The sequence below is a fragment of the Pteropus vampyrus genome, unplaced genomic scaffold (assembly GCF_000151845.1).
Source record: "Pteropus vampyrus isolate Shadow unplaced genomic scaffold, Pvam_2.0 Scaffold225, whole genome shotgun sequence".
Lineage (NCBI taxonomy): Eukaryota > Metazoa > Chordata > Mammalia > Chiroptera > Pteropodidae > Pteropus > Pteropus vampyrus.
Window position 1 is genome coordinate 2,057,666 of NW_011889006.1, and position 24,825 is coordinate 2,082,490.

The window sequence follows — 24,825 nt, forward strand, 5'->3', positions numbered from 1 at the left end:
TTGTGCATTGTCAAGGAAGGACACCCAGTCATGATGGTGTGCGATTGTGCAAGTCATTCTGCAGAGCCGGTTTGGCCTGTCCCTCACTCCAACAGGCCAGGCCGGCTGCCTGCCAGTCAGCCTACTCCAGGCCCTAGATGTTGAGGCCTTTGGTCAGTGCCTGAGCTGCATATCTGGAGGCCTAAGCCTACATCCTGACCGTTTCTCCCTCACTGCGAGGCTTTGGCAAGCCCTCCCCTCATATATCCCTAGGGGTCCACTTAGTGCTAAGAGTTTGGATTCTGTACAATTAAAGAAGGAAGCACCACTCCTCCTCCAGAGGTGGAGAAAAGATAGGTAGCAGGGAAGTTCTCTGGAAGGGACATTTGTTCCAGTCACAAGTGCTTTGGTTCTGGGGGAAGGTAAAACAGCAAAGGCTCCCTCTACTCCTAAGGGGCCATAGCCCCTGCCCTGTGACAGCTTCCCTGCTTCTGTTCTCAGGCCGCCGCTGCTCACACCTTCCACACTTTGCTTTGTCTTCAGCGGAGACCTGGAGTTTGTCAGATGGGAGTATAACTGTCCCTTTGCCATTCTCTCATGAGGTCTGTCACCCTGAATAAGTCAGCTTAGTCCTCTGAGCCTCAGTTTCTTTGTATAAGGTGGATAGTTTCTATCTCAAAGGCTTATTGGCAGAATCTTTTTCATTAATGAATATAAAGCCCCAGCACAGCACCAGGATGAGGTCAGGACCCATGTTTGTGCATGTCTTCACATGTCACCTCCCCACAAAGACCAGCAGAGGGCGCTGAGGGAACTCCTGTTATGCCCCAGAGCTCAGGGGCCCTGAAGACCGCTGCCTGCTGCGCTCTTCCCATGATGTCTAGAAAGCAGGCCATGGCCAGGACGGTAGGCGTCCTGGCACCACCTCTGGCCGTGTACTTGTTTCCTCATCCGCGAAGTGGGAGCAGGAGTAAACAGCTGCCAGGTGGTTGTGGGGGCCCAGTGACAGGGCAGCGGAAGGCTGAAGCACAGAGCCCAGGACGAGGAGGACCGCGGTGTCCCTCCTGTCTCTGCTGTCTTCCTGCCCCTTCTTCCTCAGGGACTAAACCTAACCAGGCCAAGTGATGAGTAGTTATGTGTTTCAGATTTCACTTACACTTAGAAACTTTTTTAAAATCTAAGAAAATTTCTATTAACTGAAATGCTAAGGCCAACGAACTGTTCTGCTTTGTTAGCTCACTAATTAGTAACTCACTGAGAACTCAAACAGAGCCTGGCATATAGTGAGCTCTTGGTAACTGTTAGTATGGTGGAAGGTAAAGTAGAAAGTCCCTTTGTCCCCCATGATCCTTCTTATGAAGAGGTTTCTAGAAGGCACTGGTCCTTTTCTCCTTTAGGAAGAGGGTGTGGTAACTTCCAGAATGATGTTTCTTGCCTTTGAAGATTTGTAGCACCATTTTTATTATATGTATATATAATTGTTGTTATGTATTTATTATTTTTTTAACTAACATATAACCCCACAGAATGTAGATGTGGCCAGTGGTTCAGGAGGTCCCGCTGTTCCTACGTTCTGGCAACTGTTTGCTTTGATTTTCTGTCATATCCTGTTTCTGTTTTGTTTCTATTTGACTCTTTCTCAAAGCAGCAGTACAATACCCAGTTCTCTTGACTAAGGGTCTGGTTAATGAGGGCCTTGTCGCAAATTGGATCTGGTTTCCCTGGTTGTCATTCTTCAGTTCAGCATTAATGTTGCCCTAAAAGCTTGTGAATGCTTACAAGGAAATGTTGGGGTTATAGTAGGAGTTCAGAAAATTACTGCAGTCTCACACTATTTGGTTCAGGTCAGGTCCTCGCTTAGGTGTCCTGATCATCAGGTAGGAGGTCTGGGCAGGTGGCTGCCTCTCTCTGCCTTTCCCAACCAGCACCTTGATTTGGGTCCAGAGCAACTGCAAGAACTCAGCGTGGTGACTCTTGGATTGGTGACATAGGAGCTGGCCTCAGACCTGGCTTCTGCAGGCCCAGGCCTCCCTGGTGTCCCAGAAAGGGGTGTGTTCTTCAGCCTGGCTTCAGAGTTCTCTCTTCACCAGGGCTCTCTTCAGCTTTAAGCTTGGAAAATATCCTCTATGGAGCACAGTTTTCCTCACCATGCACAGGCTCTGGGGAGGCTCCCATGCCAGCAGTCACTAGAGCTCGGGGAGAAAGGTGAGGCCACCAGGTAATGAATGGTCTGTGTGAGCTGGCCCACGTTACTCAACTTTCTCATCTGTAAAGCAGGTGTAAGTAATACGTACCTCAATAGAATGTAATCCAGAAAGAGTCCCCAAAACACAGGAATTTAGGCCATGTCAGAGGTCATTTCAGATTGGTGGGGAAAGACCGTTCAAGAAATGGACAATTTGCTGCCTGGAAAAAAAATAAAGTAGAACTTGACCCTGAAACCTTACATCAAAATAAATTCCAGATAGATTAAAATTTTAATTGTAAAAGACAAAACTAAAATTACAAGAAGAAAATGTGAAAGAATTGTTTTGAAAATCTTGGAGAAGGCAAGACTCTCTTAGCCTGATAAAACTGAGAGGAACTCTACAAGAAAAGTCGGGTGCATTCACATACATACAGATACATTTCTGCATGAACAGAGCCAACATAAAAGTCAGAGAAATGACAAACTAGAAAAACAAATGTCTAACTCTTTTCATAGATAAAGATAATTTCCTTACTATATTAAGAATTCCTACAAATCAAATGCAGAAAAGACCAACAACTCCATAGGATAAACACGCAAAGGATGGACGCGGGCGATTGCTGGAGCTGCACTGCTGCCCACGCTTTTGTACCATGTAACCCCACAGATTGTTGGTGCTCTCCCAGCCTCCGCTTCCTGAGCTGTAGAAAGGGGTAACGGTCGCCCCTATTGTGAAACGCATTAGCGGGTTTGAAGCATGGAGGACATGGAGTGGGGCACTAAGTGCTGTGTGAATACTTGATAGACAAGACAAAACGTGAAGAGATGCTCGAGCTCACTGTGAGGGGGATTATTTTTGGATGAGAAGTGTGCCATGATGGGCCGTCTCTCCCGAGTTGCTGATGGAAAGAATGGCGCGCTCATACCGCTGATGAAAGGGTACGGCCTGTTAGACCCCTGAATACACAAACCCTCAGACCCAGCAGACTCTTCTTGATAACCACCCTAGAAATGACGCACATACAGGGGGTCTTCACACAACACTGTTTGAAAAGCAGAAATTGGAAACGAAAGTCCTTCAACAGGGAGCTGACGAAATAATTTATAACATGTCTATAGCCTGGATGATTATGCAGCTTTAAAAAAAGGCAGGTCTACATATAATTGATGTGGCACAATCTCCTATATATGTTAAGTAATAAGAATAAGGCATTGAACAGTGTGTACAAGAATTACATTTGTGCGAAGAAGTGTGCACCTGCATGTATCAGAGGGACATCCACGGAAGTGGTAACAGTTGCCTCGAGAGTAGGGGGTGGGCACTGTGGCTGAGGAACAGGGCAGAACTGATGAATCTTCATGTTTCATAACCTGAAAACCTGTCTTGTGACAGACGCTATTGTGAGATATCATCGTAGGGGTTCGGAGTCGGGAGCATATTCAGTCTGCCTCAGATCTTAGTTACACCACTAGATGTGTGACCTTGGGCAAGATTCTGACATCCGTATGCCTCAGACTCCTCATCTATAAAACGAGGATTAAAACAACCTAACGAACAGGGTTATGAACATGAGATGGAAGGATCCGTGTAAAACTCTCAGTCTCTGTCACACAGCAAGTAAACATCCTTTTCATCATCACCTCCATGCTCAGCTGCCCTTTTGGGTTCAGCAGCAGTCGGGGAGAACTGTCCAACTTGGGCTTAGCGCGGACCTTCCTTCCTCTTCTGGTCAGGGAAGCCTTTTTCTGACTGCTCACTCCACCCCACCCCCACCACCTCTCCTCCTCGGGATGCCTGCTGGTTCCTTGGGTGCCTGCCCCTGCTGCCAGCTGCCCGACAGGTGGCTGTCACAGCCTTAAATTATAAAATGAGTGTGAGGAACCTTGGGATTTGTCCACCTGTCCTTCACCTCAGATGGTCGTGGAACCTGCTCCCCAGGAAAATGCATCTTCACTTAGAGGTGGGCTAAGGCTTATGGCTAGGCTTGGTCACGCAGTGTCCTCCTGGGCCCTGTCTTTTCTGGCCCGGGTCTGCACCCATGCTTGTTCCAGAGCCCCAGCACTGCCCAGCTCATCTGGTTGCCACTCAGGTGAGAGTTGGCAGCCTGGGCAGATTTGTCTGCGGCTTACCTCAGCAGGTACCACGGCCTCTTCCTGCCTGGCCTCCCTAGGGAGCCTGAGGTCTCCACTCCTTCTTGGTGCCTGTGGCAAAAGAGAAGAATTTGGTGAGGAGCCTTGAAAAGCTGAGTTGACACCCTTAAGTGGCCACCAACTGTCAGTTCAGGAGGGCCCTCATGTTCTCTTTTCTGTTCTCAGGGGTCTAATGTGATGGAAGAGCAAGACCTGCGGGAGATTGGCATCAGCGACCCACAGCACCGGCGGAAGCTGCTCCAGGCCGCACGGTCCCTGCCCAAGGTGACTGCCCACAGCTCTGAAACCTTTGCCAGAGCCAGGGACGTCTCCCTACCACCACCTGGACCCAGAACAGGGAAGGAGGTTGGCCCTTAGGGCATGCAGATCACTGTGGGGTGTCTGCCTCTCATCCTGGGGGAGTCCTCTTCTTTGCCAAGTTCTGAGGGCCCAGAGAGTCAGTAGAGCACTAGGAACAGTGAGGACCTGGTGCCCACAGCTTTGGCCTGTCACCTAGAGCTCCGCTAGGGTCTCTCCTGAATCACTTGAGAGTAGGCCAGCCTGTGCTGACCCCCGACATCTTTCCCTGGGGAGCCAGGGGCTGATAGGGCTGAGCTTCTCCTCAACTGTGCTGGCACTGAGCCCAGTGTCCCCTTGTTACTTCCACTTGCAAAACTCAGGAAGCACAAACAAATCCCAACAGTGAGGTTAATGCCTGCTTCATGGACACACACTGTTTTCTTGTCCCACCGGGTCCATGACCTCGTCAGAGCACAGTTGAGGCCTTCTGCAAGCACTCCTCCCTATCTAGCCTTACTTAATGGGGCCATGTTCTTCAGATCCAGGGTGCTCTGGTGCTCTGCAAATGGAGAACCTGAGACCGGATCCGTGGTAGAAAGGGCCGTGTGAAAGCAGGGAACTCAGGGTGCCAAGGACCCAGGCCTACAGGGCCCCTCCTTGGCTCTCAGGAGTTGTCCTATACCTGCCCCAGCTTCAGTCTCCGGTGTAGTCTGTGTAAGCTGGCCTGGGTCTCCGTGGTCCGCAGGGTCCTCGTCCCATGAATGCTGAGATGTCAGCCCTGCCTCCCCTCCTTGCCCTACAGGTGAAGGCCCTGGGCTGTGATGGGAACAGCCCCCCATCGGTGCCCTCCTGGCTGGACTCCCTGGGGCTGCAGGACTACGTCCATTCCTTCCTGTCTAGTGGCTACAGCTCCATCGACACTGTGAAGAACCTCTGGGAACTGGAGCTTGTCAACGTGAGTGCAGCCTCTGCTCAGGCCTGGCCTGGCTGCTCCTGAGGTTTGAGCTTCCCTAGGCTGCCTGCCAGCCTGGCCCGTGAGGGCGAGGTGTGAGGCTGACGGGAGCTGTGGGCCCAGTAACCACCTGATGGCTCCTCTCCCCGCCCTGCCCAGGTCCTAAAGGTTCACCTGCTCGGCCATCGCAAGCGCATCATTGCCTCCCTCGCTGACAGGCCCTATGAGGAGCCGCCTCAGAAACCACCAAGGTTTTCCCAGCTGAGAGTGAGTTGGGGAGGGATGGAAAGGAATATGTGTGTGTTCTTTGTATTGTTAGGAATTAAAGAGAATTCTTTTGGAATTCTTCACAGACCGCGTGACCTCTATGATAGAGGAGCAGGTGATTCCTCTTCTCTCATTGTCAGGGCCAAGTCTGCCCCTAGGCCCAGGTCAAAGGGTAGGGACAGTTGTTTGAGCTGGCTATTTATCAGTTATATGTCTCCCCTCTACATCAGAGAAGCTTGAGAGGGACTATAATAAAGAGTCCAGTTTCAATATGAGTAGGAAGTACAGCATTGAGAAATGGCAGGAAGACAAACATCCAAATCCCAGAGGGCTAGATGCTGTGTCTGAGTGTGAAAGTCAGCAGTGCTCAGGGTGGCATAGTCGGAGGGGCAACCAAGGGTGGAAGGAGCCCCTCTTTCAAGCAGTCTGACATGAGACACAAAGTTTAGACCTGGGCCCCCCAAGTCTTCTGAAGGAAAATTCCTGCAGCAGGGTGGGTGTGAGAGCTCATGATTTTAAAAACCTCACAAATGCTTTGTTGCTCAAGACAGGGAATCCCTGACTGCAAAAGCGGTTTAGACTTGCATGCCCAAGGCCCGGGATGACTGTCTCCCCAAACCTTCAAGGCCGAATTGCTGACGGTTGGGGATGAGCCCTTCACCAGCACTGGGCTCCAAGCTCCTCAACCCATTTACGGCAGCCTCAGAGAGAAAGTGCTGTTTTATCCTACACATGAGAAAGCTGAGGCAGCCTGGTTCTGAGAACCAGATACACAGCCGACATTCAAATAGGAAAACTGAGACTGATACCTGTTCTCTGTGAGGCAGGGCCTCAGGGTGCAAACTGGTAGTGCTATGTGTTTTCTTAAGAAAGAGCTTTGGATTTTGTCACATGCCCCAGAGATCCACGATGGACTGTGACAGATAATTTTATCTTTGATAAATTGGAAAGTAATTCCTATCCCTTTTCTTATATGGCTCCAGGCCAAGGGGTATGAACATGGGGTGCTCATGGTGGCTGCTCACCTGCAGGACTGGGCTGTCAGGGCTTCCTGGCTCCAGCAAGAATTTGGTTGCTTTGACTGTGCCCAGGCTGGGCCCAGCAGCCTGTTTCCTCACAGACTCTGGCCCAGCGAGCCATTCGTCTGGTACCTCCTTGGGTTGGCCCCTGTTGTTTGTTTGTGCTGCCCATGCCAGGCCCTAACCAGCATGGACTGGCTGACACCTCCAGCCCAGAGACTGGCCTGATGGGTTCTGAGATTCACCTGGATTTCTCCCTGCTTCAGTGCCAAGACTTGCTCTCCCAGACGTCGTCCCCACTGAGCCAGAATGACTCCTGCACTGCACGGTCCGCTGACCTGCTGCTGCCTCCTGGGGACACAGGCAGAAGGCGGCATGACAGTCTTCACGACCCTGCGGCACCCTCTCGAGCAGAGCGCTTCAGAATCCAGGTAGGGCAGGAAGTGGGGGTGCTGCAGACAGGGGTCCCCTCCTTCCTCTAGGCAAGACAGGGCCTCCTAGCCCCAGCCTCTGTGCCCAGGCACTGTTGGGCTGGCATTGAGAGCAGGTGATAGATACCAGTCTCCTCCCAGCATTCACCACCCCGCTGCCTGTCAGGCTTCTCACCCTTAAGCCTCCAGGTGCTGCGACATTTTGATGCACTTCAGCTGTCACTGCTAGGGCTTCGCTGTATCTTATGTGACCTGGACTTTCCTCCTCGGAAGTCCATCCCCTCAGGCCACCATCCCTCAGCTTCTCTCTCTCTCAGCCCTTCTTGGCCCTTAGGCTCTTACCCTGCCCATTCCCCAGAACTTTCTCTCCCCTCCTCAACTCCATACCTGCTATTTCACCTGCCCAGCAAAACTGCAGCTCAGATCAGACTGAGTTCTTCCTGCTGTTTTGTAGCCCAGTGGTGGGTGCAGCTGCCAGTTTCACACATTCAGCTGTGCCACTCGCCGTCACAGACTCACCAGCCTCTGCTGGGCCCAAGAGCCACCCCACAGCCCATGTCATTGCACGTGGGGAGCTTGCCCTTGATTGGCAGGTGTCCCTCATTGCCATCAGGGTGAACTTTAGCTTCACTCATTCTCTCTTGACTCACACCTCTCATTTCTGGCCTCTAGGCATTTCCCAGCCTTTCCATAAGTATGACCATGAATTTTTACAAGATTTAAAAAGCATGCTGTCCAGTAGTTCCAGCTGTTCTATATGGAGAGACTTTGCACATTGCTGGGAGTGGAAGTCATAAATATTTCCTGAATCGTGTCCCTCTTCCCCTTTCCTTATACCAGTGCCTGGGAAGGGACTCCATCATCTCACATCAGAACCTCAGTGGTCTCCTACCCCACCCCCACCCCATCCCAGATGCTGCCATGACCATCTGTAAAATACACCCTGGCCATGAAAACCTCAGTGACCTCCCCACTCCAGGATCAGGTCCAGGGGCCTCGATTGAGAAGCGAGGCTTCCAGGAATCTGGCCCCTGCTCCCACCCTTCGTGCGCCCCCACACGGATCGATTTCCTCTCTGGTCTTAGTCATTTCCCGTCTCGTTGAAGACTCACCTCAGACACCACAGAACCTTCTCGACTGAGCCTGCCTTCAGTGGCTTAGGTCTCTGCTTCTCTTCCTTTTCCCTGGTGTAGATAGGACTCAACTCCACCACAGTGCCTTCGAATGGCTTGTCTGCCCCTTGCCATTGCCACCCAGCCTTTGACCTTGAAGTGGCCTGCTTTTCTTTCCTCCCGGGTATGCTGGGGCCGGGCAGGGAGCGCGTGAGCTCCTCTGGAGCATCAAGCAGACCTGTGACCCACGTGTTATGCAGGAAGAACACCGTGAGGCCAAGCTCACCCTCCGGCCCCCCAGCCTTGCTGCCCCCTATGCCCCTGTGCAGAGCTGGCAGCACCAGCCAGAGAAACTCATCTTCGAGTCCTGCGGTTATGAAGCCAACGTGAGTTGCTCCTGTCCGCCCAGACCAGCTAGACACCCTACTTCCTGCCCCCTCCCCACTAACCAGGCTCAGGCCTCCAGTGCTGTTCACTGCTCCCCAGATGTTCCCAGCACCTAGGGGGAAGCGCGGCCTCCCCAGCTGGCATGGGAAAAGGGAATCTTGGGAGAGGGAATCATCTGACTGGTCCCAAACTGGTTGGGTCACCCCTGCATGATAATGTAGGACTGCCTAAGCCCAGCCACTGCTCACTCCCACAGTATCTGGGCTCCATGTTGATCAAAGATCTTCGAGGGACAGAATCCACACAAGACGCCTGTGCCAAGATGCGGGTGGGTTATCTTTGTGGGGTAAAGCATCGGCGGGGGGGCTGGCTATGATGGAAGGTAGCAAGCAAGTGAGGGTACCAGCTGCAGCTACCTGGGCCCTATGTAAAAATGGGAGTGGAGGAGGCTGGGGTATCCAGGGGGCTTAGCCCAGAGAAGGGGCATTCACAGGACTACCCGTTATTCCCTATAGAAGTCCACTGAGCACATGAAGAAGATCCCTACCATCATCCTGTCTATCACGTACAAAGGTGTCAAGTTCATCGATGCCTCCAACAAGGTAGGCTTCTCACAGGCACTGTTGGCGGGAAATGACCCACCCTTCTTCCCATTCCTCATCCCCCACCAGCTGGGTGTCTTCCCTAGAGTGTCCCCAGCCCCTTTTATTCCTCTCCATTCTCACCCTAGTCCAGGTGCTTGTTTCTCACGTAACCACATATCCTGATCCTGGGGTTGCACCCTAGTGACCCACACTGCTTCTTTTCCTCAGCATGAGTTCCACTGCCCCACTAACCTCCTCATCAGCCTTCAGTTTTGTGAGTCCCTTAATGAGCAAAGGACTCCCCCAGGCCCCATGCTTGGCACCCCACCCTCCTGATACCCTTCCTTCCTCGCCTCCACCCTGGAAGGCAGAAGGGGCTGGAGAGCTGGTGGTTGGATGTCAGCATTTCACTCCCCAGTTGCCGTGAAGGTAGAGACCCCAAACCTAAATAGAGCAAGATTAGACACTGCTCCCCACACTCACCAAAAAAAATAAGAGGAAGTGGCATTTGCCTAACACCCTAGGCGGGAACAGAGAGGTGGCGATGGTCAGAGGGCTGAAGCAGACCCTGCTTTCCCCGGCAGAACGTCATCGCGGAGCATGAGATCCGGAACATTTCCTGTGCAGCCCAGGACCCCGAGGACCTCTGTACCTTTGCCTACATCACCAAGGACCTGCAGACCAGCCACCACTATTGCCATGTTTTCAGCACGGTGGATGTGGTGAGTAGAGTCCTGCTGCTGGGCACAGCTGGAAGGGGCCTGAATCGAGGTGGCCTCAGTGCAGTACTGCCCTGACGCCTGATTGGGACTAGCAAATGTTTGGTTCACGAATGTAGCCCCAGCAGCCATCCAGTGCAACTCATTCCTGCGCAATGAGACTGAAGCACAGAGAACAAGGGACTTGTCCAGGGTTCTAGTGACAGGTTTTCCTGCTTCTAGCGAGTGTACGTCAGTGACTATTTTTGTTTCCCCTAGGCTGTTTGTCAATTCCCCAACCTTCTAGCAGGGCAGTCTCCCTCAGATGCCCTCTGCTTCCCTCCTGGGGGCAGCGGAGTCTTCCTGGCAGTAGGTTTTCTTCCCCCAGATTCCTGCTGGGGCTGGGCCGAGGGGAGCTGCCCTTGGAGTGGAGGAGCGAGAGGCTGGCCAGTGCAGCGGGGACTCCCTCTGCCCTGAGACAGGGCCCCAGCCCGTCTCCTCACCCCGACACTTTTGTCCAAGTCCATGAGAGCAGCTAGTTCCTACATCTCTGTGGCTCAGGCACCCCCAGCCCCAAGGCCTCAGTGCTTTCCCTGGGCCTGGCATCAGACTCCTGGCTCTGCCACTCGCTAGCTGTGTGAGCTTAGACACTTCACCCCTCCCTGACTCCTTAACTGAAAAGGGGATATACTATGACCAGCTCACGGGGTGGTTCTGAAGGTTAAACGAGGTAATCCTTCCACTCCTAGTCGTTCCTGGCACTTACCTATCACTCCCATTTCCCATATCAGTCAGTTCTGTGACAACCGATGTGCTCCTAAAGGTCACCATGCTCTGTAAAATCACAGTAAAAACCAAGGCTCATGGGGAGATGGGGCTGGGGTACAACACTAAGACTTTATCAGTGATTTGTTAAAGAGATAGGAACCAAATACAAACCCTAGCACCGTTTTATTCGCATTAAATGGCTAAGCAGTACATAAACACCACAATAAACGTGGCACCCTACCTTGAGAAACCTGACGTTGGCTTGTGGGAGTGTGTGCCTGCACTCTTGCCAGCCCGTGTGGGAGAGGAAGAGAACAAAAGAGCTAGAAAGAGAAGCCAAACAGATGACAGACAGGGAGAGGCAGTATACGACAGACAACAGAAGGGAGGCATGGGCCACTCAGCCAGGTGTGAAGTGGTGCATCTGGTGGAAAGCTGAGAGCAGGTGTGGATGCTGTGACTCATCGTCATCCCGATGGGTGCACGTTTTTGTGTATTCCCAAGTCACCTGACCCAGGTCACCTGGGCGCAGTTTTTGCATTCACCTAGTGTTTCTCTCCGAGGAAATCATGTGTGAGGAAACGCAAAATGTGTGTGATGCTCAGAGTGTTCCCTAACATCAATTGCTTTACAACCAAAAAAAAAATTTGACTACTCGTTACCTGTCTGGGTCCCTCCTGTGCCCGTGCTTAGGTGCTAGAGAAGAGGGGTGAGGTAGCTCCCCCATCTATCTGCTTAAGTTGTGCTCTGTTCCTTTCCAGAATCTGACCTACGAGATCATCCTGACGCTGGGGCAGGCGTTTGAGGTGGCCTATCAGCTGGCCCTGCAGGCGCAGAAGTCCAGGCCAATGGGGGCCTCTGCAGCTGAGATGATCGAAACAAAATCTTCCAAACCAGTGCCTAAGCCTCGCGTTGGCATGAGGAAGTCAGCAGTACGTGGCCCCTTTCGCCAAGAGTCCCCATGCCCCAGCTCCGGGATACAAGGGCTTGGGGTGGAACAGGGCTCAAGGGAGGGCCCCTCACACTTCAGACAGCTGGCCTTTCAGGAAACAGCCCTGTTCATTAGGCTCCTGTCGCAACGTCCTCACCTAGAGAGCCGTGGCCCCTCTCATGTCTCATGAGAGGTGGACAGCTGTCCACCTGGGCATCCTGCTCAGTCCCTTGCCCGGGGTCCAGCAGGGCCCAGCCATCCCAGGGCTGCAGAGAGCACAGCCAGCAGGCGAGCCCTTGTAACGGCACCCCATGTCTATGTCTGCTTTGCTTCGCACCCCAGGTGCCGCTGCCCCCCGATAGTCGCTGTTGTTACTGTCACACCTGTACCACCCATCGTCCTTCTTACCTACCGCTGCCGTCTGTTAGTCCTGGAGTCAAGGTCTTTACATCTCCTGCTGTCTGTGTGTCAGTCTTCCCAAAGTGACCGTGAGCTTTCTGAGACTGGTGGCCTCTCCCTCTCTGCGAGGCATTCTTCTTTCCTGAGCTGCCCTCTTGCCACCCCTGTCAGCGCTTTAGCCCTTGTTGTTGTCCTGTGTGTCCTGCCCACTGCAGAGGCCTGGGGTACCTGCTGTGATCTTGCCTGGGGTGAGCTCTCTGGCCCCACCAGAGGGGACCCGAGGCTTGGAGTTTCCAAACCTCGTATCCCTCCTCCTACCACTAACAGGCTTGAGGCTTAGAGCACATTGCTCAGGTAGGGCAAGGCTCCTTTACCTGAGCAGCTTCGAGAAATCCATGGGACACATCGCCTCTGCTAAGCCCAGAGGTGGCCCTCCCATAGTGCTCCAGGGAGGGTGTCACTTCTGTCCTCTCACCCCAGGGAGCTTGCTCTTTGGCTAAGAATAGGACTTCCCCTCGTGGGATACCGCCACCGGCATGGCCTGGGCGGGTGGAAGGGACAGCTGCGCCCTGTCGTCCCCTGGCCCAGGCGCAACACTGAGCCTTCACCCTTCTTCCTCGGCAGCTGGAACCACCCGATACGGACCCAGACGCGCAGTCCCACGCCAGTGTCTCCTGGGTTGTGGACCCCAAACCAGACTCTAAGCGGAGCCTCAGCACCAAGTATGAGACCACTATCTTCTAACCGCCCACTCCCTGTCTCCACTAGTCTCACTGTGCCTTGCCATCCGATCCTCCTGCTGTTCTCAACTCTCCTTCCAGCTGCTGGCGCCAAGGCCCCACCCCCACCGGGCCCTGCTCTCCTCCTGGGCAGCAGCTGTAGACACTGCACACTCACAGCCTGTACCTAACACCACCGGACACTGTGAATTCCCCTCTTGGGCAAGGACAGCTTGGGGGGGCTGAGTTGCCTTTGAGGTAGGCACTAAGAGGGCTCAGGGGGGCCCTGTGGGGCCCCAGAAGCCTCAGCGGCAGGCACCGTGGATCCTGAGGGCTGGGGGCAGTCTTCGAGCAGAGTCCACAGCACCAATGACAGCTCGCCCTGATCAGGCTGGGCTCCCTGTCAGCTCTCCTCTCCTGTCTTCTATGCTGAGCCACAGCTGGGTGCTGCTGCTATGAGCTAACTGTCTATTTTGCACCTTTCGTGACCCAACCAACCACTGTGACCACCTGGTGCCAGAATCCCCTTGCACTCTGCTCACAGCTGGCCTGCGGCCCTGTCTCCCCTGTGAGGTGCTGGCCTCCCCTCTGTGAGACCCCGAGCTCAACGATGTAGCTGGACCAGGGTCAGACTGCTTTCTGTGAAGGCCCAGAGTCTGTGCCAGGCCCTTGGGCACATGCCTGACTCCAAAGCATGGGCGCTGTACATCTGAACACCCACAGGCTGGCTTCATTCAGCAGGTCTCTAGGTCCTGATGGGTCTTCCATTCTGAGGAATGGGATGAAATGTATGTGGCGAGCCCCTCATGTCTTCACCAGTGAGTCACAGGCTGGCTGCAGAGTCTAGCTCACCAAGGAGGAAGGCCTTCCCGTAGCACCCAGCAAGAGGGAGGCCTGCGCCCTGCACACATGGTGCGCCTTCCTCCCTCACAGGATGGAGCTGCTCGAGGACAGGGACCTGGACCAAGCAACTTCCTTGTCTCCAGGAGCTTTCTGACTCTTCTCCAGAGTGTGGGGATCCGAGATAGTCAGTCATCAGTTGGTCCCTCCCCTGATCAACCGCCCCAAGCCTCCTGACTCTTCTGAGAAAGAAGGCCGTGCAGTCTGTCACCTCAAAGCAGTGCAGCAGCTAGGATCGTGGAGTTGAGGCTTTGAAGAAGCCTCACATTTTCTCAGGCAGGCACATCAGCTTAGATGGCAGGAGACAGGAAAGAAGCAGTTCCCAGAGAAAGCAGTGCAAACATAGCATAGTCCAGTAGGACAGCCAGTAAGTTACAGCACTTCCTTTAGAATTGAAACCCAAGTTGATAAACCAGGGTGGGTCCTTCTGCCTGTCCTTGTGCCTTCCTGAGCAGATGCGCTGAGCCAGAGGTGACAATGGGCAGTGGGCCGTGGGCGCTCAGAGGAGCAAGCCACAGAAGGGTGCTCAGGAGAGGCTGTGAGGGACCTTCTGTTCTGCTTCCGTGTTTCCTTTCCATTTCCTCCACCTCGTGCAGGCCCCTTTGGTTAACCCTTTCCTCCCCCCATTGTGTTTGCTTCTGCCAAGCTGAGCCACTGAGGAACCAGCTGTGCTGCGGAAACACAGAAGTGGGGGGCACAGGCTTCCACCACCACCACCACCGTCTCACCTGCAGCTTTGAAGACCCAGGCCCAGCCTCTGCCTGTAGGACTCCTCTCGGCTGCTTGGCCTGGGCCTGCCACCACCAGGTCTTGCAGAGTGAGCCCTGCCCTGGCTGCGGAGACGAGACTGGAACTCCAGAGGGTCGCGAAGTGACTGTCCAGAACACATTTTTTAATAGAAAAAAAAATTTCTTTTTTATCAAATGAACTTTTAACACGGCTCAAACCTCTAGGTTAAACTGCCAACCTTTAGACAGGTGGCTGCAGGGTCAGAGGACAGAGGAACTGAGACTGGGAAAAAGCCAGTCTGTCCAGCCCTTTGTCCTTAGGATGGAATTTTGGCATGGTCCAGTAGGTCTGAAGAGAAGGCAGTGGCCTGTGGGTAGTTGAAAAGAGCAGGCATGAGGGGCAGCATTGACTAGGTTTTGTTAGAGTCTGCTTTTCAAACCCATCCAAGTTGATTGCTGTTCCTTATGGAACTGCATAAACTCTTGTTCCTGTCTAGACCTGGACACAGCCTCTGCAGTAAGAACACAGCCTTAGAGGCACCTGACAAAATCAAAACCTTTCCGTTCATTTCTGGGGTTCCAGATATGAAGGTCCAGGGGCCAAATGGGAGATGAGTGAGCAGTCCCTGGTGCCATGAAGTCCGAGCCAGCGCCTGGAGCTCTGAGCCACTCCTCAGTCTCTGACCTGCTGGTGGCCAGAGCACTGCTCGGGGCTGCCTGGCCCTTGAGCTGTCTGGTGACCTCCAGCTGCCTGAGTCGAGTCAGAAAGGAAAAAAGAAACTGTTTTGGGCATTAATGAGTAGGTCAGCTAAGATAGCTACCTGCCGATTTGTGATCTGTCTAATTAGGTCTCTATGACTAGGACTCACTTTGATTCTCTGAATTATTGCTTTGACTGTTGTATTTTCAGCTGTTGGGCTCATCCCTGGCTCCAAATGTAGAAAAGGCTACCTAAGGTGACAGTCAATTTGATTCTCCCCCAATGTGGCCCTCGGGGTAGGCTGGCATCCTGGTGCACTGCTGCCACTTCAGCCCTCCTGCTGGCTCGCTTTGCTTTGTAACTATGGTTGTATTCCTCCTCCTGGGGTATAGTGGAAACAAAGGGGCTAATTCCTGTGAGTTGGAGAGAGAGCGCCAGGTCAGCTGCTTGTCCAGTATCTTCCAGAGTAGGGAGCCCAGGGGAGCCTTTCCGTGGGTTATTCAGCAGACCTCATCGTTTCACTAGCATGGTTCAGTCTGGTCCCAGGGTCAGGATTCCAGGATTCAGCAGCACTTTCCCAGTGAAGGTTGTGAATTAAAATCTTCTGCTCCATGCATGTGCAGGGAGAGTGCTCTCGGGCACATTCTCAGCCCCTGTGGTTGGCCAGAAATTGAAAGCAGGGCCATGTCTTCCTGCTGACTCGAGGCTGGGCCCCGTGGGTTCCCCTCTGCTGAGCCAGCCTGCCCCACCTCTCTGGAGTAGAGGCAGGTGATCCTCCACTTTTTGGTACTAAACAGGAACCTCGACACCTGGAAGTTTGACTTCCTCTTCTTCCAAGGCCTGTGAGGATTCCCATCAGCTCACACTGTGCAGTGTTCAGCCCCTCCTTTCTTCCAGGAATTGACAAGGACATCTGAGATTGTTGGGTAAGCTGTGCCCCTACAGCACTCTGCTGGTGCCGAGGAAGGCCGGGTCTCTTCTAAGTAAGCCTCTCTGGTGTAGGTGGTAGGTCCAAAAAGAAAACTTTGTAGACACTACGATGAGTTCCTCACGCTGTTTGTTTTTAAGTCATACGTAGGCGTTTCTTCCCCTTGAAGCTGCTATATCTTTATTTATTCAGGGTATTTTCATATTGGAAAGCCTTGGCTTGTCTGCTCTGGCTCCGGGTTTTGTTTTGAGAACGGTTTATTTCTGAATATTCAAGAAAGGAAAGGACTGGATCTTTTTTTCTTTTTTTACTCTCCTCTGGGGCAGGTACTCTCCCTTCCCTAAAAAAGAATATTATAATTTTAAGGACAGGCTTCAAGTGGAAAAGCCCTTGCTTCTGCACGCCTCTGAGTGCAGGTCACACAATGTGACAAACCCCATCACTGCGTCTCCGATCTGCGGGAGCCTGTTTAGCTGAGACTTGAAATGGGGTCAGTACCTATCACCGGCCACAGGCTCTCTGATCGCCTCTTTCCTTGCCAGCTACTGAGCAAGACCTCACTCCTGACAGGCTCCGCATCTGCAACGCTCTGCATCCCTCTTGGGCTTCTAAGCATCGGATGGTAGGGGGAGATCCTTGAGAAGCCTCGGATTGAGCAGGCAGCAGGCATGGGTTGCAGTCATCCAGAGGTTAGAAAGTAGTCTGACCTTGGTCTGTTTTTGAGATGCCCAGGCCTGCAGAATGACTGTCACAAAAGTATTGTTGCTAATGGTGTGGCAATGGGACTGAATTGTAATAAAAATGTTATTTAATCTTTGTCTCTGTATTTTGATACTTGAATGACTTCCCCTTTTATTTTACTGTACATATAATTGTTAATCTGTCCAATTTTGTCCGAATTACAAACATCTTGTGGTACCAAACATAACCAATCTGTGTGACAACATAGACTGACCTCACTACACGAGCGTGTGTAAATATTTCTGGGCTTCCAGCTTTGGTTTTGTTATTTTCATAACTGTACAACTTAGAACAGACCGAATTAATAAATGAGCAGCGAAACGAAAGCAGCCTTACTTTTGGGAGTCTTTGAACCTGATTGTTTCTTAATCGTGCGGTGCGGTGCGGCGCGGCGCGGCGCGGCTAGACGCTGGCTCTGGGTTGGTAGTGAGTATCCTGCTATGTTTGGTCGGGGTGAGTTTGGGAATCCTGCTCTGTGCAGCGTTCTTCAGCAGGAAGGATTGTCAGTTATTGTTACTCCTGGTTAAGTGCAAGGGCCCTGCAGTTCACCTTCTGCTCAGGAACATCTAAATCTGAATACCACCAACTAGGGCCCACATTCCGGCAATAGCTACAGCTCCTCTGCATCCTGGTCTGGGCTGGTCAACTCACAGACATTTATTGACCATCTGTGTACAAAGCAGCTGTGGGAGAGTGTCTCCTTTAAGGAACTTGGTTTGATTGTGGAGGTTAAATTTTAGACATAGGCAATTAGCTACTGGCCCAGAGCCATGCTGCAAGGCCCACAAGACAGTCCCAGGGCTGTGGGGTTTCAGAGGGACGTAGTACTCCCAGAGCCTGGTGGCAAGAAAAAAGGGGGTGGTGCCTGTACTTAAATGGGAGGGTTTGGAAAGGCACAAATGACACTAACAACCCCTTCATCGAGCACTTGTGCTCCAAGCCTTGTTAGTAGCTTTACAGGTAACCATCTCATCAGCCCTCACATTTTTCTGGGTAAGTGTTATCATTATTTATAGAGATAGGAAACTGAGCTCAGAAAGGTTTAAAGACCTGCCTGGCGCCAGCTGGAGAGGACCTCAGAAACCATCTAGTCCAGTGGTTTCAAGCTGTTTTAAGAGCCCTGATCCCACGCCTGCTTCAACCCGAGCTGCCTAGCACGGAACACATCAATTTCTGTGACCTATTCCACTTGCAGAGGGCTTTAAAAGAGAAGATCACTGATCTAATCCAATATCCAGTTATATTTATGAAGAAAACAAGGCCCAGAGCCTTCATGGAAATGGTTCTTAGTCAGCCAGCTAGCTAATGGCAGAGAGAGGACCAACATCCAGGTTCCAACTTCCAAGTAGGGATTCTTAGGTCAGATTGCATTGACATTGGGAAAGTAGACTAAGGCCCATTGCAGGGCCTCCCACTCCCTTGCTCTCTGGCTTTGGCAGACAACACCTCACAGCCAGAAGTAAAAGGTCTGGTCATCTTTAGTGTCACTGTTCTTTTGGACAGGGTACCAAGGACACATTGCCACTATCATAGTCCCTTTTGATGCCACTCAGAAGCCTTATATGTGGTTTACTCTGCCCAACCCTGGGACTGCTGTGCTGATTGTGCCTTGGGGGCCTGACAGGTCAGGACACACAGGCCAGAGGATAACCGGAGTTGAACAGAAAGACTGGAAGGACGGAGGGGAGGGGTGGTGTCAGACCTAGTGGAAAACTCTCACCATCACCCCAGCAGTAACAAGACTGCTCCTGAAAAATACAATAACCAAAATTAAATCTCAGTGGATGGCTCAGCAGCAGAATAAAAAGAATCCACAAAATTAGAATAGAAATTACCCAATCTCAACAACAGAGAGAAAATCTTTTTTTCTTTTCTATTTTTAGTTGCCTTTTTTCAGAGAAAGAAAATAGATTATAAAAAAATGAAGAGTCTTAGGGACCTATGAGACTGTAACAAAAGATCAAACTTTTTTGTCAGCAGAGTACCAGAAGAAGAGAGGGTGGGGCTGAAAAAGTACTACACGAAATAATGGCTGCAAACTTCTCAAATTTGCAAGACATAAACCTACAGATTCAAGAAGCTAAGCACACCCAAACCAGATAAGTCAAAAGAAATCCATGCCAAGATACATCATAATTACATTTCTGAAAATGTAAGACAAAAAACAATCTTGAAAGCAATGAGAGAAAAATGATACCTTACCTATAGGGGAGAAGTAATTTGAATGACAGTAGATTTCTCAGCAGAATGTGGAGGCCAAAAGGATGTAGTACAATAGTTTTCAGGTGCTTAAAGAATTGTGAACCCAGAATTCCATACCCTGTGAAAATATTCTTCAGGAATAAAAAAGAATCAAGACATTCTCAGATGAAAGAAAACTAAGGGATTAGTCACCAGCAGACCTGCCCTAAAAAGAATAGCAGAAAGTTTTCTAAATAGAAAGGAAATGATAAAAGAAGCAACTTTAGAACATCAGAAAAGATGAATGAACATTAAGCAAAAACAATAAATACAAGAGACTTTCCTTCTCCTCTTGAGTCTTCTAAATTATATATGATGGTTGAAGCAAAAATTATAACAGTCTAATGTGTTTCTAAATATATGTAGAAGAATTATTTAAAACAATTATCTTTTAAATGGAGGGTAAAGGACTATGGCCATGCCACCCTGAATGTGCCCGATCTTGTCTGATCTCAGAAGCTAGGCAGGGTCGGGCCTGGTTAGTACTTGGATGGAAGACCACCTAGGAATACCAGGTGCCGTAGGCATTAAAAATAAATAAAAAGAAAATAAAATAAAAAAAAAAAAATAAAGAAAGGAGGGTAAAAGATATAAATGGAGGTAAAGGGAGGTAAGATTTCTATACTTTACTCAAACCGGCAGACTATGGCAAGTTATGTATATATGTAATATATACATAGAGCAAACACTAAAAATGTTATGCAAGGAGATAAACTCAAAAACACTATCATAAATCAAAATGGAATTTTAAACATTTTTCAAGTAACTCACAGGAAGATAAGAAACATAAAAATGAAAAAGGAATAAGTAAAAAAAAATAATTAAATGGCAGACTTAAGCCCTAACATTCATAATTACACTACATTTAAATGGTCTAAAAACAAAAGCTTGGCAGAGTAGATTTAAAAACATGAACCAACTATATGCTATCTATAAGAAAACTGCCTCAAATAATAATATATGATGGTTAAAAAAAAGAAGAAGATGCAAACATCAAAGGGAAGCATGAGTGACCATATTAAAATCTCATAAAGTAGGCTTCAGAACAAAGAAAATGACGAGAAAGCAGGCATTATATAATGGTAATAGTGTCAATGCACCAAAAAAGCATAATCCTAAATGTGTATGCACCAAACAACACAGCTATAAAATATTTGAAGCAAAAACTGAACTGAAAAGAGAAACAGACAAGTCCACAGTGCTATGGGCTGAATTATGTCCCTGCAAAATTCCTGTGTTGAAGCCCCAACTCCCAATATGACTGTATTTGGACATAGGGCTTTTGGAGGTAATTAAGGTTTAAGGAGGTCAAAATGGTGAGGTCCTAATCCAATAAGGTTGCTGATCTTACAAGAAGAGGAAGAGAAAGAATCCTCTCTCTTTCCCTCTCCAGACACAGGTACCAAGGAAGGGCCACATGAGGACATAGCAAAGAAAGCAACTGTCCTCAAATCAGGAAGAATACTTGTCAGAGACTGACTTGTCAGAGACTGACTTGCCAGACTTTGATCTGGGACTCTCCAGCCTCCAAAACTGAGAGAAATACATTTCTATGGTGAATTGTTACGGCAGTCTGAGCAGACTAATATAACAAATATAGTTGGAGACTTCAACTCAGTTGGAGACTTTGTTGATAGAACAACTACAGAGAAAATCAGCAAGGATATAGAAGAACTCACTACCATCAACCAAAAGGATCTCTTTGGCTTTGATAGAACATTTTTGGCAACAACAGCAGAATACACATTTTTTTTCAACTGCCCATGGAACATATACCAAAATAGATCATATCCTGGGCCATAAAACAAACCTCGACAAAATTAAAATTACATTTAAGAATTAAAATCATATGCAATGTGTTTTTGAACCACAATAGAATCAAAGTAGAAATCAGTAACAGATAACAGGAAATTCTCTAAACACTGGGAAATAAACAACACACTTCAAAGCAATCCATGAGTCAAAGAGAATGTCTTGAGGGAAATCAAAATATACATTAAATTGAATGAAAATGAAAATACTACATATAAAATTTTGTGGGACAAGGTAAAGTAGTGCTGAGAGGGAAATTCATAGTACTAAAATGCATTCATTGGAAAAGAGGAAAAATCCTAAATCAATAATCTATGCTTCTACCCTCAAGAACCTCAAAATAGAAGAGCAAAATAAACCCAAAGCAAGGAGAAAGAAGGAAATAATAAAGATAAAAGGAGAAATCAATGAAAGTGGAAAATATCAATGAAACTAAGAACTTGTTATATATAATGATCAATAAAACTTACAACCCTGTGGCCAAACTGACAAAGAAAAAAAGAGAGAGAGAAGGCACAGATACTAATATCAAGAATGAAGAAACGGCTACCACCACAGAGACTGTAGACATCAAAAAGATAGTAGGAGAATACTATGTACAACTCTACCCACATAAATTTGACAACTTAGACAAAATAGACCAATTCCTTGGGGGAAAAAAAAAAAGTATACACACACACACATATACACAACATACATACACACACACTACCACAACTTACCCTGTGTGAAGGAGATAATTTTAGGAGCACTATGAATATTAAATCCACAATTTAAAAAATAAAAATCTCTAAATGCAGATGATTTCATTGGAGAATTCTACCAAATGTTTAAAGAAAAATTAACACCAATTCTACACAATCTGTCCCAGAAAACAAGAGGAACACTTACTAATTCATTCTGTGAGCTAGTATCACCCTGATGTCAAGACCAACAAAGAAAATGCAAAAAATGGGAACCACATAACAATACCTCTCATAAATAAAGGCAATGAAAATCTTTAACAAAATATTAGCCAACAGAGTTAAGAATTACATTAAAAGAATTACACATCATTCCAGGGATACAAGGTCAGTTAATTTTTGAAAATCAATCCATGTAATTCAACATATTAACAAGCTAAAGAAGAAAAATCACATTATTTTATCAATTAATGCAGAAAACAAGTTGACGAAATTCAACACCCATTCATGATTTTTAAAACTCTCAGAAAACTGGAAATAGAGGGTGAATAATAGCTCCCTAAAAGTATCCAGGTTCTAATCAATAGAACTTGTGAATGTTACCTTACATGGCAAACGAGACTTTACAAATGTGATTAAATCAAGGGTCTCGGATATCCTGTATTATCCAGAAGGGCCCAATGTAATCACAAGGATTATTAAGAGGGAGGGAGGAGAGTCAAAGAGGAGATATGATGGAAGCAAAGGTTGTAGTGATATGCTCTGAAGATGAAGGAAGAGGCTACCAGCCAAGGAATATGCTCAATCTCTAGAAGCTGGAAATGTCAAGGAAACAGATTCTTCCTTTATAGTAAGCTGAGTAATGGCCACCCAAAAATATTAGGTCCTAATTCCTGTAACCTATGTTACTGTATTCATATCCTATGGCTGTCATAACAAAGCACCACAAACTGAGTGGCTTAAACAGACAATAAATTATTTTATTTGAAAGCTATCTGTATGAAAGAGCATTTGATATCTTGCTTCCCAACAACTGTCATCAGTTTTGGCTCAAACAAACTCATATAAAAATTGAGGGGAAAAAAAATGAAAGCTATGAGTATGAAATTAAGGTGCTGGCAGGCTTGGTTTCTTCTGGGGGCTGTGAGGGAGAATGTTCCATGCCTCTTTTCTAGCTTCTGGTAGCTTCAGGTATCCCTTGGCCTGCACATGGCATTCTCCCCATTCTCACATTGTTGCACTTCTGTTTGTGTCTATCTCTTCGTGTAGCACATGTCTTTTCATAAGGACACCAGTCAGATTGAATTAGTGCCCATCCAACTCCAGTATAGCCTCATGTTAATTGTATCTGCAATGACCCTATTTCCAAATGAGGTCACATTCTGAGGTACTGGGGGTTAGGACTTCAACATACGAATTTAAGGGTGGATACAATTCAATCTTTTCCTGTGTGATTAAGGGTCTTGAGATGGGAAGATGATCCTAGACTGTGCGGGTGGGCCCTAAATCCTATCACAAGTGTCCTTATGAGAGATATTCAGAGATAAATACACACAGAAGAGGACCACGTGACCTCCATGTGACCATGGAGTCAGAAATTGGGGTGATGCAGCCACAAGTAAAGGAATGCCAGCAGTCACTAGAAGCTGGAAGAGACAAGGAACAAATTCTCCCTTAGAACCTCCAGAGGGAATACGGCCCTTCCAACACTTTGATTTCAGCTCAATGAAACTGATTTCTAATTTCTGGCCTCCAGAACTGTGAAAGAGTATATTTCTGTTTTTGGTAAGCCATTCAATTATGGTAATTTGTTACAGCAGCCATGGGAAACTATATTATCCTAGAGCCTCATGCAGCTCTGCCTATGCCTTAATTTTAACCCATAAGACCCATCATGGACTTCTCACATCCAGAACTGTAAGATAATATATCAGCATGGTCTCAAGGCACTAAATTTGTGGTACTCTGTTATAGTAGCAGTAGGAAACTAATACAGAGATAAAGAGCAACTTGATAAAGAGCATCTACGAAAATATGCAACTAACATTTAATGGTGAAAGACAATTTTTCCTCCTAAGATTGGGAACAAGGAAAGGATTCCACTATCACCAATCTTAAAGTGCTCAGAGTTCTAGCCAGTGCAACAAGGCAAGAAAAGAAAAGGCATTCATAGCAGAAAGGAATAAATAAAATTGTCATGTGCAGATTACAGTAGTCTTCTTCCCTTTTCCATTTGGGGATATATTCCAGAACCCCCAATAGATGTCTGAAATCTTGGATAGTACCAACCCTTACATACACTATGTTTTTTCCTATACATACATACACGTTAAAGCTTCTCTTTGGCATATTCAAATTGCCAGCATCACTACTCTTGCACTTCGGGGCCATTATTAGGTAAAATAAGATTTACTCAAACACAAACATTGTGATATCAAACAGTCAATCTAATAACCCAGACTAAGTGATTAACTAGCAGGTAGAATATACAGTGTGGATACACTGGGCAAAGGGATGATTCACGTCCCAGACAGGACAGAGTGAGACAGTTAGAATGACATATGCAATTTAAAATTTATGAATTGTTTATTTTTGGAATTTTCCATTTAATATTTTCGGACTGTGGTTGGCCATGGGAAACAACCACCACAGAAAGAGAAACCGTGGATAAGAGGGGACTATTGTACATGGTTGTCTGCATAAATTCCAAGGAACCTACAAAAAAATTATTAGAATAAATGAGTTAAGCGAGGTAGTAGGATACAAGATAAACGTATGAAAATCAACTGTATTTCTGTCTATTAGAAATGAACACGTGGACACAATTTAAAATACAACACTATTTATAATCACTCAAGAAAATGAAATCCTTAGGTATAAATCTAACAAAACGTAGGACTGGTATGATGAAAACTACACAAAGCTAATGAAAGAACTCAAAGAAGATCTAAAGAACTAAAGAAATACCATGTTGTTCAAAGATTGGAATACTCAGCATAGTAAAGATGTCAATTCTCTCACACTGATAACACAGGTTTAATATAACACCTATCAAAATCTCAGCAATATTTTTTGTAGTTCTAGACAAGCTTAGTATATAGAAGAAACTAAAATAGCTAAAACAACTTTGAAAAAGAATAAAGTGGGAAAATCAATCTACCCAATTTTAAGACTTATTATATAGCTACAGCAATCATTACTGTGTGGTATGGCAGAGAGAGAGAGAGA

The 24,825-nt window shown here is 48.2% G+C and overlaps 1 protein-coding gene and 1 pseudogene across 6 annotated transcripts in view; both read left to right on the plus strand.

Moving 5' to 3' along the window:
* Positions 1–17,190, plus strand: part of ANKS1A (ankyrin repeat and sterile alpha motif domain containing 1A) — a 173,574-nt gene extending 156,384 nt beyond the window's left edge. For 3 of the 6 annotated variants that reach the window (XM_011373500.2, XM_011373503.2, XM_023538472.1), the window contains 11 exons: positions 4,484–4,582; positions 5,400–5,552; positions 5,709–5,816; positions 7,102–7,266; positions 8,639–8,764; positions 9,022–9,093; positions 9,281–9,367; positions 9,934–10,071; positions 11,577–11,747; positions 12,770–12,867; positions 12,967–14,120. In XM_011373500.2, coding sequence (XP_011371802.1) covers positions 4,484–4,582; positions 5,400–5,552; positions 5,709–5,816; positions 7,102–7,266; positions 8,639–8,764; positions 9,022–9,093; positions 9,281–9,367; positions 9,934–10,071; positions 11,577–11,747; positions 12,770–12,867; positions 12,967–13,027 — 1,278 coding nt within the window. In that variant the 3' untranslated portion in view covers positions 13,028–14,120. Of the gene's footprint in view, positions 1–4,483; positions 4,583–5,399; positions 5,553–5,708; positions 5,817–7,101; positions 7,267–8,638; positions 8,765–9,021; positions 9,094–9,280; positions 9,368–9,933; positions 10,072–11,576; positions 11,748–12,769; positions 14,121–14,410 lie in introns of those variants that run through there. The other 3 variants (XM_011373502.2, XM_011373504.2, XM_011373501.2) reach the window with 2 other exon arrangements.
* Positions 17,191–19,510: 2,320 nt separating this feature from the next.
* On the plus strand, positions 19,511–19,629 carry LOC111747508 (annotated as a pseudogene).
* The last annotated feature ends 5,196 nt before the right edge of the window (positions 19,630–24,825 follow it).